We start from the raw sequence: 18,526 nt of genomic DNA, 5'->3' as shown, positions 1-18,526 counted from the left end.
GACTGGACAACATTTTTTGCATTTACTGCACGGGAGCCCAAATAAAAACATATGCATCAAGGCTAAAAACCATTAGAAAAATTTCTGTTGACGCAACTGGAAGCGTTACCCATTCAAAAACCGAACGGCAACTCAAGTTATGTTTTTTTACAAGTAACTCGTAGAGTAAAAGGCTATACTACATTTGTTCAAAAGTATGTATTGGGCAGAAGGAAGCGTTTCCGTATATATAAGGTTGTCAAATATCTCCCTTCCGCCTTTTTGTCTTTTGAATTTCGCGGCTATGTACAAAGCGCTACAGAGCTCGTATCTGGCAATACTATACATAATTTGAAAGGTCTTGACATAACCTACAAAACGACGCTATGCATGATTAGTTTGGATATTGCGTTCAACAGTTATAGACGTGTAAACATGGAGTTCACTAACGCCGAAATTCGCGCTATTTTAAAGTTTTCCTTCGTTAAAGGCAAATCCGCTAGAGAAACGTTCCGTGAGATTAATGGTGTTTTGGGGGATGGTACTCTATCACTTCGAACCGCGGAGGAATGGTTTCGACGATTCAGAGCCGGTGAAAACGACACCATGGATAAGCCAGCCGGCGGAAGACCTGTGACGACAAATACCGATCAAATCATGGAATACATCGAGTTAGACCGGCATGTGGCATCTCGTGACATCGCCCAGGAGATGGGAGTTAGTCACCAAACCATTTTAAACCATCTGCAGAAGGCTGGATACAAAAAAAAGCTTGAGTCGATATGGCCATGTCCGTCTGTCTGTCCGTCCGTATAAACGTCGAGATCTCAGGAACTATAAAAGCTAGAAAGTTGAGAAAAAGCATACAGACTCCAGAGACATAGACGCAACGCAAGTTTGTCGATTCATATTGCCACGCCCACAAACCGCCCAAAAGTGCTACGCCCACACTATTAAAATTTTTTTTGATATTTTTTCATTTTCTTAATTGTATTGTCAATTTCTATTGATCTGCAGAACAACATTTTGCCACGCCCACAAATTTTTGAAAAATGTTTTGATATTTTTTTACATTTTTGTTCGTCTTGTAAAATTAACTCAATATACCAAAAATCGTTTTGCCACACCCACTCTAACGCCCACAAACCGCCAAAAACTGTCAGTGTTGAAGACTCTCCTTCGCACTTCCACTAGCTGTGTAACGGGTATCAGATAGTCGGGGAACTCGACTATAGCGTTCTCTCTTGTTTTATACCAAATTGACGACAGCATATTTCCAGTTTTTCAAATGCTGTCGGCTAAACATGATACAGCCAGCATACAGTTTTGGCTAAGCAGATTTATATCGAAATCAGGACATTTCCCACTGGACGTTGGGTCCGATTTGTCCTTGGCATTGCACGATGAAATAAGCTCAAGCTTTAACGAGTGCCGCATTAAGACGTATATACAAAAATGTCTCCAAAGTCTTTTGCCGGAGGAACGGACGGATTTGCCACCCTGCTATATAAGACTTGACATCGCCCACCTCATTAAAATGATATGCCGGAAGAACGTTTCTAAAGGAAAATTGCCGAACCTAAAGGTTTGTTATGTAAGATGCATTGGTCTAGCGACAACGTGTGAGGACAAAGGACAGTTTTGCGGAAACAATAAAATCAGCTGATTGTCGCACTAAGCCAATCCTCAGGAGAAGACGAAAAATTAGACTTTCTTTCGAGCTACAGGAAAGAAAAGAATCTGCTCACCAGAATAGCTACATTTGCTGACCAGGATCATAATGATCATAATGATCATAATGAGAAAGGAGAAGGAAGTTGACGAGAACGTTTTGGAGTTTATCCTGAATATAAAAAAACGCTGCCGAAGAAGAAGCGTTAAAATGCAATTCTGTCCGCTGTCGGCCAAATCCTTATTTTCTGCCTGATCTGATGTCACCAATAATAAAGTTGTGCAAATATTTTGTGTTATGGGCAAACGTGATGAAGGAAAAGTTCTGCTCGATATATGATATCGGCTCTTCGGCACTTGTGGAAGCCTATTTAGAGGATTTAAAAAACACGGATATGAGTATCTTCCACCGACCAGTGCGAGCGGATAAATTCGTGGTGCAACATATTCGCTGCATCGAAGCCGTTTGCAAGCTGGAACGAGCCGCGATGAAACGAAAGACCGTTAATATTACCAGCTTTATAAAAGAAATATCACCCAAAAAATGGTGCCGTGAGGAAACCAAGGAAATCCTTTAAGAAAGCGAAGTGGAATACCTTTTACAAGAAAAAAACTGGAAGGTAAAGAATAAAGCGATAAAGCCCACAGAAGAAAATGTCGAAGAAGACAATTGGATATGGAATTAGTGAAACAGCCTAAGGAAAAACCAAGAGGAAAATATCTAAAAAAAAATGCCCTAACGTTATTATTACGCTGACAACTTAACGGTAGAATTGGTAAAAAAGTATGCCGTCGAGTGAGTTACTTCCAGTCTGTACTCCGAAAGGGGTCTGGTCCTGAAAAGTTTTTTTGATGAAAAACACCAGACAATGCAATGCCACGCAAATATTGGGGTTTTTATTGAGAAAGCACTAAATGGAGTACCCAGTGCGTCAAGTCATCGGATCCATAAACAAAACAACAATGATTGCGAAAACCAAAAATCTATCCAAAATCGCACAGTGGTCTGGCCCTTAGGCCAAAAATAAAGAAATGAAAGTCAAAACATTGGCTAGAATTGTGTCACCCCTAACTCGGAATTGATCAAGCTACTAAAATGTATGATTGGTTTTGCTTTATTCTAACTATTCTCTTTAAGAATGAGTGCGAAACGTAGAGCAGAAAATTGATTTGGCTTGGCAGCGTGCACAACTTGCAAGTGACGGTCGCAATTAAAATATTAGTTCTATATTATAAATTATATTATTGGTGCTCTACTACGGGGTCATCTCTCTCACTTAATAAATACAAGCACCTACACATTTGTAGGAAACGTAATTGCCAATGCAAAATTTCAACAAACAACTATCTCATACCAACTGTTTGCAGCAGTAGTCTATGCTAAAGTAGGGCATAAAGTTAATATAATAGCTAATTTGCCAAGTGAACTAATTCAAAGAATTAATAAATTTATTGACAATATGGGGGAGATCTTGGAGTGATTCTACTATTACATTGGCAAGGACTAACAATGGTCAAAGTAAAATCAAATTCATTAAAAGAAGAACGGATGACATTCGGAAATTAACAAATACTGAATGGAATCATGTAAAGTCAGAGGATAATATGAGAAATATTAGGAAGCAGCAGAGTCCTAACGAGTTGAGCAAAATACAAACGTCAATTGTCGATTCTACAGCTAATATTCTGAGAAGCACGACAGATGACATTAATCCAAACTTTAAAGGCATGAATAAAGGACTGCTCTTCTGAAAAAATCATATTATGTGTACAAAGAATCGACCACTTTCATCAGATCGCCAAGCAGTTAAGCAATATAATTGATGATTGTGAAAAAATACAGTCAGCCTGTTAATTGACATCAATCAAAGGCGGCTTAGTACTAACATGTCACATCCGTGGCTTGTGATATGTGCAACCAATGTATCGAAATTAGTTAGTTTGATTCTCATTACGCGAAATGCTCAAAACCTCGTAAAGCCTTCGAAGGTTTGATGTTAAATTCAAAAATTAGATGGGGTTATACTCTAACCAACACTGTAAAGGACCCCGAAATGCATTCAACATTTTAATGGGTAGCGGAAAACTGGATGATCTACAAAACCGGTCAAATCATCAAAAAGACCACCCTATGACATCCGCTGTCTTTAAAACGATTGAGGATGGAAGAGGATAAGAAAATATACCTAACCCCCTGCCCGCGCGCAGCAGATCACTCAGAAATTAGCGTTGGAATACGAAAGACGAGTGAACAAAATACAAGGACTTAGAAGAACATAAAGTTAAAAAGAACATACAATAAACGCGATTGTGAAAACTTAATAAACTTAAGTAAACATATCTACAAGAAACAAATAAACCCATTTAAAAACTGAAGAACATATAGAAAGTTTCATTCGGCTACACAAAGGAACTCTTATGTCCTACTTGCGGTGAAAAGTACCAGGCCTCCAGAGAACGTCAACATACATCAACCGATTTTCATAAAAATCCTGTAGTTGTTGTACGTTAAATAACAAAAAAATTTTTGTTTTATCAAATAGAGAATAAAATTATCTTTCAGAAAATTTATCTGCATTATCTTCACATATATTGTGCTGTAAACATTGCATATGCGTAAAAACACCAGCCGTGCGAATTAATAGTGGTCAGGGCTCGTAGTAACATTATTGAATATAGTGAGATTAAATAAAACATAACGATAGTGTGAACATTATTATTAGAATATAAGCAGCCATTGTGCAGCGATACTATCGGTTGAGAAAAAAGATAGATCGATAACTGAGATCTGCGATCACTACTTCTGGTCGGCGTCGGATGGTAGAAGTTGGTTGTGTGAACATACTGTGAACTACATTGAAAAAATAAAGTAAACTATATAAAAACACAGACCTTTAATATGATTGATTTAAAAGAGTTTTATCAGCAGTGTCAAAAAAAAAAATAGATGAAATTATAAAGCATTGTATGATAGATTACAGAACCATTAAATTTAACCTAAGTGTATATTTTTTTTAAACCTTGTGAATTTTGACTTCTTAAAAACATGCAAAATTTTCCATATTGATTTACTTTTATTAAAGCCAGAGTCCTTGTTTTTTTCGCTTATTCCCTTATACATTTGCAGTGCAATTGAGAAAAGTGCTAATCAAACATTAGTGTAAAACGTGTAAATCAGTGGACAATTTACAGCATAAAAGGAATAAGTTTTATTGAAAGGGTGCCGACCAACCCCCATATCCCCGCCTTAGCGGATGTATTTTGCAGAGGGAATATTTTTACGGAGACTGGAACTCTTAAGCCAAGAAGCGATAATGTTTGGATGGATATTAGTAACAAATTGCAAGGAACAATCAGCGCGAAGACGCTAAATTTCTACGCCAGAATCCATCGGAATGACATTATAACCGTGGTGAAAGAACGATGTGGCATTAAGCAGCTGGATAGCACTGGCAATAATAACACTTTTAATAGCACATCTCCAGATCATGACCCAGAGTTGCAGACCATAGAAGCTTCTAAAAATGGACCATTGCCTATTTTATATGTTAACCTGGAATTAGACCAGGAATTGTGGAAATAAAATGGACCAAAAACGGAATTGAGATCAAACAGCTATCTGCAACGTAACTGGACGGATATAATAGCCAAGCTGATATACGAAAAAGTTCCTCTTCCGTGTGCATTTAACTTCATAAGGGCAAAACTTACCGACGAAGTGGATAATATATGGCTTAGAATTGACGGCTATTGTAATGAGTGCAGCTCAATTTTAAAAGGACATTGCCTTGTGAAACTCGATGAACATTGCGGCATATTAACAAACGACGGTGCACTGAATCCAGAAGACTTGAAATTGGGAACGAATTGCTTTTAAAAAAAAACCGCATTGTGAAGGAAGGAGGCCACCGACAATATGAATGATGACGACCCAGAACCAAGTTTCATCCCAAAGTTACCAACTCCTCGAAAACTTCGTGAATAGGCAACCAACAGGCACCTAGGAATCACCAAGGATCGTGATCCAGTTTCATCATTATACCGTTAAAAGTATGAGGGTGAATTGGCTAGATGCATCCTTGATATTGGACTGGATAAAATTTATTGCATTTACTGCACGGGAGCCCATATAAAAACATATGCATCAAGGCTAAAAACCATTAGAAAAATTTCTGTCGACGCAACTGGAAACGGAAACTCAAGTTATGTTTTTTTACACGTAACTCGTAGAGTAAAAGGCTATACTAGATTTGTTGAAAAGTATGTATTGGGCAGAAGGAAGCGTTTCCGTATATATATTCTTGAACAGGATCAATAGCCGAGTCGATATGGCCATGTCCGTCTGTCTGTCCGTCCGTATAAACGTCGAGATCTCAGGAACTATAAAAGCTAGAAAGTTGAGAAAAAGCATACAGACTCCAGAGACATAGACGCAACGCAAGTTTGTCGATTCATATTGCCACACCCACTTTAACGCCCACAAACCGCCCAAAAGTGCCACGCCCACACTATTAAAAAATGTTTTGATATTTTTTCATTTTCTTAATTGTATTGTCAATTTCTATTGATCTGCAGAACAACATTTTGCCACGCCCACGCTAACGCCCACAAATTTTTGAAAAATGTTTTGAAATTTTTTCACATCTTTGTTCGTCTTGTAAAATTAACTATAAATTAAAATATACCAAAAATCGTTTTGCCACACCCACTCTAACGCCCACAAACCGCCAAAAACTGTCAGTGTTGAAGACTCTCCTTCGCACTTCCACTAGCTGTGTAACGGGTATCAGATAGTCGGGGAACTCGACTATAGCGTTCTCTCTTGTTTTATACCTAATTGACGACAGCATATTTCCAGTTTTTCAAATGCTGTCGGCTAAATCAGGACATTTCCCACTGGAGGTTGGGTCCGATTTGTCCTTGGCATTGCACGATGAAATAAGCTCAAGCTTTAACGAGTGCCGCATTAAGACGTATATACAAAAATGTCTCCAAAGTCTTTTGCCGGAGGAACGGACGGATTTGCCACCCTGCTATATAAGACTTGACATCGCCCACCTCATTAAAATGATATGCCGGAAGACTGTTTTTAAAGGAAAATTGCTGAATTAGGTTCAGCTTGTAATGTAAGATGCATTGGTCTAGCGACAACGTGTGAGACAAAGGACAGTTTTGCGGAAACAATAAAATCAGCTGATTGTCGCACTAAGCCAATCCTCAGGAGAAGACGAAAAAGGAGACTTTCTTTCGAGCTACAGGAAAGAAAAGAATCTGCTCACCAGAATAGCTACATTTGCTGCCCAGGATCATAATGAGAAAGGAGAGGGAGGAGGAAGTTGACGAGGACGTTTTGGAGTTTATCCTGAATATAAAAAACGCTGCCGAAGAAGAAGCGTTAAAATGCAATTCTGTCCGCTGTCGGCCAAATCCTTATTTTCTGCCTGATCTGATGTCACCAATAATAAAGTTGTGCAAATATTTTGTGTTATGGGCAAACGTGATGAAGGAAAAGTTCTGCTCGATATATGATATCGGCTCTTCGGCACTTGAGGAAGCCAATAGGCAATAGCCAATAGGCCTCTAAATATAGAGGATTTAAAAAACAAGGATATGAGTATCTTCCACCGACCAGTGCGAGCGGATAAATTCGTGGTGCAACATATTCGCTGCATCGAAGCCGTTTGCAAGCTGGAACGAGCCGCGATGAAACGAAAGACCGTTAATATTACCAGCTTTATAAAAGAAATATCACCCAAAAAATGGTGCCGTGAGGAAACCAAGGAAATCCTTTAAGAAAGCGAAGTGGAATACCTTTTACAAGAAAAAAACTGGAAGGTAAAGAATAAAGCGATAAAGCCCACAGAAGAAAATGTCGAAGAAGACAATTGGATATGGAATTAGTGAAACAGCCTAAGGAAAAACCAAGAGGAAAATATCTAAAAAAAATGCCCTAACGTTATTATTACGCTGACAACTTAACGGTAGAATTGGTAAAAAAGTATGCCGTCGAGTGAGCTACTTCCAGTCTGTACTCCGAAAGGGGTCTGGTCCTGAAAAGTTTTTTTGCTGAAAAACACCAGACAATAGAATGCCACGTAAATATTGGGGCTTTTATTGAGAAAGCACTAAATGGAGTACCCAGTGCGTCAAGTCATCGGATCCATAAACAAAACAACAATGATTGCGAAAACCAAAAATCTATCCAACATCGCACAGTGGTCTGGCCCGTAGGCTAAAAATAAAGAAATGAAAGTCAAAACATTGGCTAGAATTGTGTCACCCCTAACTCGGAATCGATCAAGCTATTAAAATGTATGATTGGTTTTGCTTTATTCTAACTATTCTCTTTAAGAATGAGTGCGAAACGTAGAGCAGAAAATTGATTTGGCTTGGCAGCGTGCACAACTTGCAAGTGACGGTCGCAATTAAAATATTAGTTCTATATTATAAATTATATTATTGGTGCTCTACTACGGGGTCATCTCTCTCACTTAATAAATACAAGCACCTACACATTTGTAGGAAACGTAATTGCCAATGCAAAATTTCAACAAACAACTATCTCATACCAACTGTTTGCAGCAGTAGTCTATGCTAAAGTAGGGCATAAAGTTAATATAATAGCTAATTTGCCAAGTGAACTAATTCAAAGAATTAATAAATTTATTGACAATATGGGGGAGATCTTGGAGTGATTCTACTATTACATTGGCAAGGACTAACAATGGTCAAAGTAAAATCAAATTCATTAAAAGAAGAACGGATGACATTCGGAAATTAACAAATACTGAATGGAATCATGTAAAGTCAGAGGATAATATGAGAAATATTAGGAAGCAGCAGAGTCCTAACGAGTTGAGCAAAATACAAACGTCAATTGTCGATTCTACAGCTAATATTCTGAGAAGCACGACAGATGACATTAATCCAAACTTTAAAGGCATGAATAAAGGACTGCTCTTCTGAAAAAATCATATTATGTGTACAAAGAATCGACCACTTTCATCAGATCGCCAAGCAGTTAAGCAATATAATTGATGATTGTGAAAAAATACAGTCAGCCTGTTAATTGACATCAATCAAAGGCGGCTTAGTACTAACATGTCACATCCGTGGCTTGTGATATGTGCAACCAATGTATCGAAATTAGTTAGTTTGATTCTCATTACGCGAAATGCTCAAAACCTCGTAAAGCCTTCGAAGGTTTGATGTTAAATTCAAAAATTAGATGGGGTTATACTCTAACCAACACTGTAAAGGACCCCGAAATGCATTCAACATTTTAATGGGTAGCGGAAAACTGGATGATCTACAAAACCGGTCAAATCATCAAAAAGACCACCCTATGACATCCGCTGTCTTTAAAACGATTGAGGATGGAAGAGGATAAGAAAATATACCTAACCCCCTGCCCGCGCGCAGCAGATCACTCAGAAATTAGCGTTGGAATACGAAAGACGAGTGAACAAAATACAAGGACTTAGAAGAACATAAAGTTAAAAAGAACATACAATAAACGCGATTGTGAAAACTTAATAAACTTAAGTAAACATATCTACAAGAAACAAATAAACCCATTTAAAAACTGAAGAACATATAGAAAGTTTCATTCGGCTACACAAAGGAACTCTTATGTCCTACTTGCGGTGAAAAGTACCAGGCCTCCAGAGAACGTCAACATACATCAACCGATTTTCATAAAAATCCTGTAGTTGTTGTACGTTAAATAACAAAAAAATTTTTGTTTTATCAAATAGAGAATAAAATTATCTTTCAGAAAATTTATCTGCATTATCTTCACATATATTGTGCTGTAAACATTGCATATGCGTAAAAACACCAGCCGTGCGAATTAATAGTGGTCAGGGCTCGTAGTAACATTATTGAATATAGTGAGATTAAATAAAACATAACGATAGTGTGAACATTATTATTAGAATATAAGCAGCCATTGTGCAGCGATACTATCGGTTGAGAAAAAAGATAGATCGATAACTGAGATCTGCGATCACTACTTCTGGTCGGCGTCGGATGGTAGAAGTTGGTTGTGTGAACATACTGTGAACTACATTGAAAAAATAAAGTAAACTATATAAAAACACAGACCTTTAATATGATTGATTTAAAAGAGTTTTATCAGCAGTGTCAAAAAAAAAAATAGATGAAATTATAAAGCATTGTATGATAGATTACAGAACCATTAAATTTAACCTAAGTGTATATTTTTTTTAAACCTTGTGAATTTTGACTTCTTAAAAACATGCAAAATTTTCCATATTGATTTACTTTTATTAAAGCCAGAGTCCTTGTTTTTTTCGCTTATTCCCTTATACATTTGCAGTGCAATTGAGAAAAGTGCTAATCAAACATTAGTGTAAAACGTGTAAATCAGTGGACAATTTACAGCATAAAAGGAATAAGTTTTATTGAAAGGGTGCCGACCAACCCCCATATCCCCGCCTTAGCGGATGTATTTTGCAGAGGGAATATTTTTACGGAGACTGGAACTCTTAAGCCAAGAAGCGATAATGTTTGGATGGATATTAGTAACAAATTGCAAGGAACAATCAGCGCGAAGACGCTAAATTTCTACGCCAGAATCCATCGGAATGACATTATAACCGTGGTGAAAGAACGATGTGGCATTAAGCAGCTGGATAGCACTGGCAATAATAACACTTTTAATAGCACATCTCCAGATCATGACCCAGAGTTGCAGACCATAGAAGCTTCTAAAAATGGACCATTGCCTATTTTATATGTTAACCTGGAATTAGACCAGGAATTGTGGAAATAAAATGGACCAAAAACGGAATTGAGATCAAACAGCTATCTGCAACGTAACTGGACGGATATAATAGCCAAGCTGATATACGAAAAAGTTCCTCTTCCGTGTGCATTTAACTTCATAAGGGCAAAACTTACCGACGAAGTGGATAATATATGGCTTAGAATTGACGGCTATTGTAATGAGTGCAGCTCAATTTTAAAAGGACATTGCCTTGTGAAACTCGATGAACATTGCGGCATATTAACAAACGACGGTGCACTGAATCCAGAAGACTTGAAATTGGGAACGAATTGCTTTTAAAAAAAAACCGCATTGTGAAGGAAGGAGGCCACCGACAATATGAATGATGACGACCCAGAACCAAGTTTCATCCCAAAGTTACCAACTCCTCGAAAACTTCGTGAATAGGCAACCAACAGGCACCTAGGAATCACCAAGGATCGTGATCCAGTTTCATCATTATACCGTTAAAAGTATGAGGGTGAATTAGCTAGATGCATCCTTGATATTGGACTGGATAAAATTTATTGCATTTACTGCACGGGAGCCCATATAAAAACATATGCATCAAGGCTAAAAACCATTAGAAAAATTTCTGTCGACGCAACTGGAAACGGCAACTCAAGTTATGTTTTTTTACACGTAACTCGTAGAGTAAAAGGCTATACTAGATTTGTTGAAAAGTATGTATTGGGCAGAAGGAAGCGTTTCCGTATATATATTCTTGAACAGGATCAATAGCCGAGTCGATATGGCCATGTCCGTCTGTCTGTCCGTCCGTATAAACGTCGAGATCTCAGGAACTATAAAAGCTAGAAAGTTGAGAAAAAGCATACAGACTCCAGAGACATAGACGCAACGCAAGTTTGTCGATTCATATTGCCACACCCACTTTAACGCCCACAAACCGCCCAAAAGTGCCACGCCCACACTATTAAAAAATGTTTTGATATTTTTTCATTTTCTTAATTGTATTGTCAATTTCTATTGATCTGCAGAACAACATTTTGCCACGCCCACGCTAACGCCCACAAATTTTTGAAAAATGTTTTGAAATTTTTTCACATCTTTGTTCGTCTTGTAAAATTAACTATAAATTAAAATATACCAAAAATCGTTTTGCCACACCCACTCTAACGCCCACAAACCGCCAAAAACTGTCAGTGTTGAAGACTCTCCTTCGCACTTCCACTAGCTGTGTAACGGGTATCAGATAGTCGGGGAACTCGACTATAGCGTTCTCTCTTGTTTTATACCTAATTGACGACAGCATATTTCCAGTTTTTCAAATGCTGTCGGCTAAATCAGGACATTTCCCACTGGAGGTTGGGTCCGATTTGTCCTTGGCATTGCACGATGAAATAAGCTCAAGCTTTAACGAGTGCCGCATTAAGACGTATATACAAAAATGTCTCCAAAGTCTTTTGCCGGAGGAACGGACGGATTTGCCACCCTGCTATATAAGACTTGACATCGCCCACCTCATTAAAATGATATGCCGGAAGACTGTTTTTAAAGGAAAATTGCTGAATTAGGTTCAGCTTGTAATGTAAGATGCATTGGTCTAGCGACAACGTGTGAGACAAAGGACAGTTTTGCGGAAACAATAAAATCAGCTGATTGTCGCACTAAGCCAATCCTCAGGAGAAGACGAAAAAGGAGACTTTCTTTCGAGCTACAGGAAAGAAAAGAATCTGCTCACCAGAATAGCTACATTTGCTGCCCAGGATCATAATGAGAAAGGAGAGGGAGGAGGAAGTTGACGAGGACGTTTTGGAGTTTATCCTGAATATAAAAAACGCTGCCGAAGAAGAAGCGTTAAAATGCAATTCTGTCCGCTGTCGGCCAAATCCTTATTTTCTGCCTGATCTGATGTCACCAATAATAAAGTTGTGCAAATATTTTGTGTTATGGGCAAACGTGATGAAGGAAAAGTTCTGCTCGATATATGATATCGGCTCTTCGGCACTTGAGGAAGCCAATAGGCAATAGCCAATAGGCCTCTAAATATAGAGGATTTAAAAAACAAGGATATGAGTATCTTCCACCGACCAGTGCGAGCGGATAAATTCGTGGTGCAACATATTCGCTGCATCGAAGCCGTTTGCAAGCTGGAACGAGCCGCGATGAAACGAAAGACCGTTAATATTACCAGCTTTATAAAAGAAATATCACCCAAAAAATGGTGCCGTGAGGAAACCAAGGAAATCCTTTAAGAAAGCGAAGTGGAATACCTTTTACAAGAAAAAAACTGGAAGGTAAAGAATAAAGCGATAAAGCCCACAGAAGAAAATGTCGAAGAAGACAATTGGATATGGAATTAGTGAAACAGCCTAAGGAAAAACCAAGAGGAAAATATCTAAAAAAAATGCCCTAACGTTATTATTACGCTGACAACTTAACGGTAGAATTGGTAAAAAAGTATGCCGTCGAGTGAGTTACTTCCAGTCTGTACTCCGAAAGGGGTCTGGTCCTGAAAAGTTTTTTTGATGAAAAACACCAGACAATACAATGCCACGCAAATATTGGGGCTTTTATTGAGAAAGCACTAAATGGAGTACCCAGTGCGTCAAGTCATCGGATCCATAAACAAAACAACAATGATTGCGAAAACCAAAAATCTATCCAAAATCGCACAGTGGTCTGGCCCATAGGCCAAAAATAAAGAAATGAAAGTCAAAACATTGGCTAGAATTGTGTCACCCCTAACTCGGAATTGGTCAAGCTACTAAAATGTATGATTGGTTTTGCTTTATTCTAACTATTCTCTTTAAGAATGAGTGCGAAACGTAGAGCAGAAAATTAATTTGGCTTGGCAGCGTGCGCCACTTGCAAGTGACGGTCGCAATTAAAATATTAGTTCTATATTATAAATTATATTATTGGTGCTCTACTACGGGGTCATCTCTCTCACTTAATAAATACAAGCACCTACACATTTGTAGGAAACGTAATTGCCAATGCAAAATTTCAACAAACAACTATCTCATACCAACTGTTTGCAGCAGTAGTCTATGCTAAAGTAGGGCATAAAGTTAATATAATAGCTAATTTGCCAAGTGAACTAATTCAAAGAATTAATAAATTTATTGACAATATGGGGGAGATCTTGGAGTGATTCTACTATTACATTGGCAAGGACTAACAATGGTCAAAGTAAAATCAAATTCATTAAAAGAAGAACGGATGACATTCGGAAATTAACAAATACTGAATGGAATCATGTAAAGTCAGAGGATAATATGAGGAATATTAGGAAGCAGCAGAGTCCTAACGAGTTGAGCAAAATACAAACGTCAATTGTCGATTCTACAGCTAATATTCTGAGAAGCACGACAGATGACATTAATCCAAACTTTAAAGGCATGAATAAAGGACTGCTCTTCTGAAAAAATCATATTATGTGTACAAAGAATCGACCACTTTCATCAGATCGCCAAGCAGTTAAGCAATATAATTGATGATTGTGAAAAAATACAGTCAGCCTGTTAATTGACATCAATCAAAGGCGGCTTAGTACTAACATGTCACATCCGTGGCTTGTGATATGTGCAACCAATGTATCGAAATTAGTTAGTTTGATTCTCATTACGCGAAATGCTCAAAACCTCGTAAAGCCTTCGAAGGTTTGATGTTAAATTCAAAAATTAGATGGGGTTATACTCTAACCAACACTGTAAAGGACCCCGAAATGCATTCAACATTTTAATGGGTAGCGGAAAACTGGATGATCTACAAAACCGGTCAAATCATCAAAAAGACCACCCTATGACATCCGCTGTCTTTAAAACGATTGAGGATGGAAGAGGATAAGAAAATATACCTAACCCCCTGCCCGCGCGCAGCAGATCACTCAGAAATTAGCGTTGGAATACGAAAGACGAGTGAACAAAATACAAGGACTTAGAAGAACATAAAGTTAAAAAGAACATACAATAAACGCGATTGTGAAAACTTAATAAACTTAAGTAAACATATCTACAAGAAACAAATAAACCCATTTAAAAACTGAAGAACATATAGAAAGTTTCATTCGGCTACACAAAGGAACTCTTATGTCCTACTTGCGGTGAAAAGTACCAGGCCTCCAGAGAACGTCAACATACATCAACCGATTTTCATAAAAATCCTGTAGTTGTTGTACGTTAAATAACAAAAAAATTTTTGTTTTATCAAATAGAGAATAAAATTATCTTTCAGAAAATTTATCTGCATTATCTTCACATATATTGTGCTGTAAACATTGCATATGCGTAAAAACACCAGCCGTGCGAATTAATAGTGGTCAGGGCTCGTAGTAACATTATTGAATATAGTGAGATTAAATAAAACATAACGATAGTGTGAACATTATTATTAGAATATAAGCAGCCATTGTGCAGCGATACTATCGGTTGAGAAAAAAGATAGATCGATAACTGAGATCTGCGATCACTACTTCTGGTCGGCGTCGGATGGTAGAAGTTGGTTGTGTGAACATACTGTGAACTACATTGAAAAAATAAAGTAAACTATATAAAAACACAGACCTTTAATATGATTGATTTAAAAGAGTTTTATCAGCAGTGTCAAAAAAAAAAATAGATGAAATTATAAAGCATTGTATGATAGATTACAGAACCATTAAATTTAACCTAAGTGTATATTTTTTTTAAACCTTGTGAATTTTGACTTTTTAAAAACATGCAAAATTTTCCATATTGATTTACTTTTATTAAAGCCAGAGTCCTTGTTTTTTTCGCTTATTCCCTTATACATTTGCAGTGCAATTGAGAAAAGTGCTAATCAAACATTAGTGTAAAACGTGTAAATCAGTGGACAATTTACAGCATAAAAGGAATAAGTTTTATTGAAAGGGTGCCGACCAACCCCCATATCCCCGCCTTAGCGGATGTATTTTGCAGAGGGAATATTTTTACGGAGACTGGAACTCTTAAGCCAAGAAGCGATAATGTTTGGATGGATATTAGTAACAAATTGCAAGGAACAATCAGCGCGAAGACGCTAAATTTCTACGCCAGAATCCATCGGAATGACATTATAACCGTGGTGAAAGAACGATGTGGCATTAAGCAGCTGGATAGCACTGGCAATAATAACACTTTTAATAGCACATCTCCAGATCATGACCCAGAGTTGCAGACCATAGAAGCTTCTAAAAATGGACCATTGCCTATTTTATATGTTAACCTGGAATTAGACCAGGAATTGTGGAAATAAAATGGACCAAAAACGGAATTGAGATCAAACAGCTATCTGCAACGTAACTGGACGGATATAATAGCCAAGCTGATATACGAAAAAGTTCCTCTTCCGTGTGCATTTAACTTCATAAGGGCAAAACTTACCGACGAAGTGGATAATATATGGCTTAGAATTGACGGCTATTGTAATGAGTGCAGCTCAATTTTAAAAGGACATTGCCTTGTGAAACTCGATGAACATTGCGGCATATTAACAAACGACGGTGCACTGAATCCAGAAGACTTGAAATTGGGAACGAATTGCTTTTAAAAAAAAACCGCATTGTGAAGGAAGGAGGCCACCGACAATATGAATGATGACGACCCAGAACCAAGTTTCATCCCAAAGTTACCAACTCCTCGAAAACTTCGTGAATAGGCAACCAACAGGCACCTAGGAATCACCAAGGATCGTGATCCAGTTTCATCATTATACCGTTAAAAGTATGAGGGTGAATTGGCTAGATGCATCCTTGATATTGGACTGGATAAAATTTATTGCATTTACTGCACGGGAGCCCATATAAAAACATATGCATCAAGGCTAAAAACCATTAGAAAAATTTCTGTCGACGCAACTGGAAACGGCAACTCAAGTTATGTTTTTTTACACGTAACTCGTAGAGTAAAAGGCTATACTAGATTTGTTGAAAAGTATGTATTGGGCAGAAGGAAGCGTTTCCGTATATATATTCTTGAACAGGATCAATAGCCGAGTCGATATGGCCATGTCCGTCTGTCTGTCCGTCCGTATAAACGTCGAGATCTTAGGAACTATAAAAGCTAGAAAGTTGAGAAAAAGCATACAGACTCCAGAGACATAGACGCAACGCAAGTTTGTCGATTCATATTGCCACACCCACTTTAACGCCCACAAACCGCCCAAAAGTGCCACGCCCACACTATTAAAAAATGTTTTGATATTTTTTCATTTTCTTAATTGTATTGTCAATTTCTATTGATCTGCAGAACAACATTTTGCCACGCCCACGCTAACGCCCACAAATTTTTGAAAAATGTTTTGAAATTTTTTCACATCTTTGTTCGTCTTGTAAAATTAACTATAAATTAAAATATACCAAAAATCGTTTTGCCACACCCACTCTAACGCCCACAAACCGCCAAAAACTGTCAGTGTTGAAGACTCTCCTTCGCACTTCCACTAGCTGTGTAACGGGTATCAGATAGTCGGGGAACTCGACTATAGCGTTCTTTCTTGTTTTATACCAAATTGACGACAGCATATTTCCAGTTTTTCAAATGCTGTCGGCTAAACATGATACAGCCAGCATACAGTTTTGGCTGAGCAGACTTATATCGAAATCAGGACATTTCCCACTGGAGGTTGGGTCCGATTTGTCCTTGGCATTGCACGATGAAATAAGCTCAAGCTTTACCGAGTGCCGCATTAAGACGTATATACAAAAATGTTTCCAAAGTCTTTTGCCGGAGGAACGGACGGATTTGCCACCCTGCTACATTAGACTTGACATCGCCCACCTTATTAAAATGATATGCCGGAAGACTGTTTTTAAAGGAAAATTGCTGAACCTAAAGGTTTGTTATGTAAGATGCATTAGTCTAGCGACAACGTGTGAGACAAAGGACAGTTTTGCGGAAACAATAACATCAGCTGATTGTCGCACTAAGCCAATCCTCAGGAGAAGACGAAAAAGGAGACTTTCTTTCGAGCTACAGGAAAGAAAAGAATCTGCTCACCAGAATAGCTACATTTGCTGACCAGGATCATAATGAGAAAGGAGGAGGAGGAGAAAGTTGACGAGGACGTTTTGGAGTTTATCCTGAATATAAAAAACGCTGCCGAAGAAGAAGCGTTAAAATGCAATTCTGTCCGCTGTCGGCCAAATCCTTATTTTCTGCCTGATCTGATGTCACCAATAATAAAGTTGTGCAAATATTTTGTGTTATGGGCAAACGTGATGAAGGAAAAGTTCTGCTCGATATATGATATCGGCTCTTCGGCACTTGAGGAAGCCAATAGGCAATAGCCAATAGGCCTCTAAATATAGAGGATTTAAAAAACAAGGATATGAGTATCTTCCACCGACCAGTGCGAGCGGATAAATTCGTGGTGCAACATATTCGCTGCATCGAAGCCGTTTGCAAGCTGGAACGAGCCGCGATGAAACGAAAGACCGTTAATATTACCAGCTTTATAAAAGAAATATCACCCAAAAAATGGTGCCGTGAGGAAACCAAGGAATTCCTGGAGGAAATCCTTTAAGAAAGCGAAGTGGAATACCTTTTACAAGAAAAAAACTGGAAGGTAAAGAATAAAGCGATAAAGCCCACAGAAGAAAATGTCGAAGAAGACAATTGCATATGGAATTAGTGAAACAGCCTAAAGAAAATCCAAGAGGAAAATATCTAAAAAAAAATGCCCCAACGTGGAATTATTATACAATCGACCCCTTTGAAGGAAACGGGATGAAATATTGCATAATGGTCTATCAATAGGACCTCCCTGGATTGGCAAAAAATTATTACAATTTACAAATACTTGCCCGTTTGACTCTGTGGGAGTCGAGCCAAAATGGCAACCTTATATGTGCTATCGCACTCATTTGGTAACGAACCATTATAGCTGTCCTACATTTGGAGGTAGAAGTCTTATTGGCCGCGGCGCCAAGGCAGCTTGCATTGTTTTTCGCCCTCAACATTTGACCAAGTGTGAAATTTACTGTGGCTTCATTGATCGCAGAAAGATTCACAACTGCTTGCATCAGGAGCACCCGCCGCGTGCAGCGGAAAGCTGGGCTTGTCCCTTTCTGCTGCCAACCAAGTGCAGATCGCAGAGTTGGCGTTCTTTTTCTACTCTTCA

At 38.1% G+C, this 18,526-nt stretch overlaps 1 protein-coding gene across 1 annotated transcript; it reads left to right on the top strand.

Moving 5' to 3' along the window:
* The first annotated feature begins 414 nt into the window (after positions 1-414).
* LOC122624980 (protein GVQW3-like) lies at positions 415-17,929 on the top strand. Its single transcript, XM_043804789.1, has 2 exons — positions 415-696; positions 17,732-17,929. Exons 1-2 carry the CDS (start codon positions 415-417, stop codon positions 17,927-17,929), a joined length of 480 nt encoding a protein of 159 aa, XP_043660724.1.
* The last annotated feature ends 597 nt before the right edge of the window (positions 17,930-18,526 follow it).

The sequence above is a fragment of the Drosophila teissieri genome, chromosome X, assembly GCF_016746235.2.
Source record: "Drosophila teissieri strain GT53w chromosome X, Prin_Dtei_1.1, whole genome shotgun sequence".
Taxonomy (NCBI): domain Eukaryota; kingdom Metazoa; phylum Arthropoda; class Insecta; order Diptera; family Drosophilidae; genus Drosophila; species Drosophila teissieri.
Note: the sequence above shows the minus strand (reverse complement) of the source record. Positions and strands in the feature narration are given on the sequence as shown.

Coding starts and splice junctions, on each gene's coding strand:
- LOC122624980 (XM_043804789.1), top strand. CDS start 415: ATGGAGTTCACTAACGCCGAAATTCGCGCTATTTTAAAGTTTTCCTTC. Junction 697..17,731: donor ACATCGCCCAGGAGATGGGA/GTTAGTCACCAA, acceptor TTAAAAAACAAG/GATATGAGTATCTTCCACCG.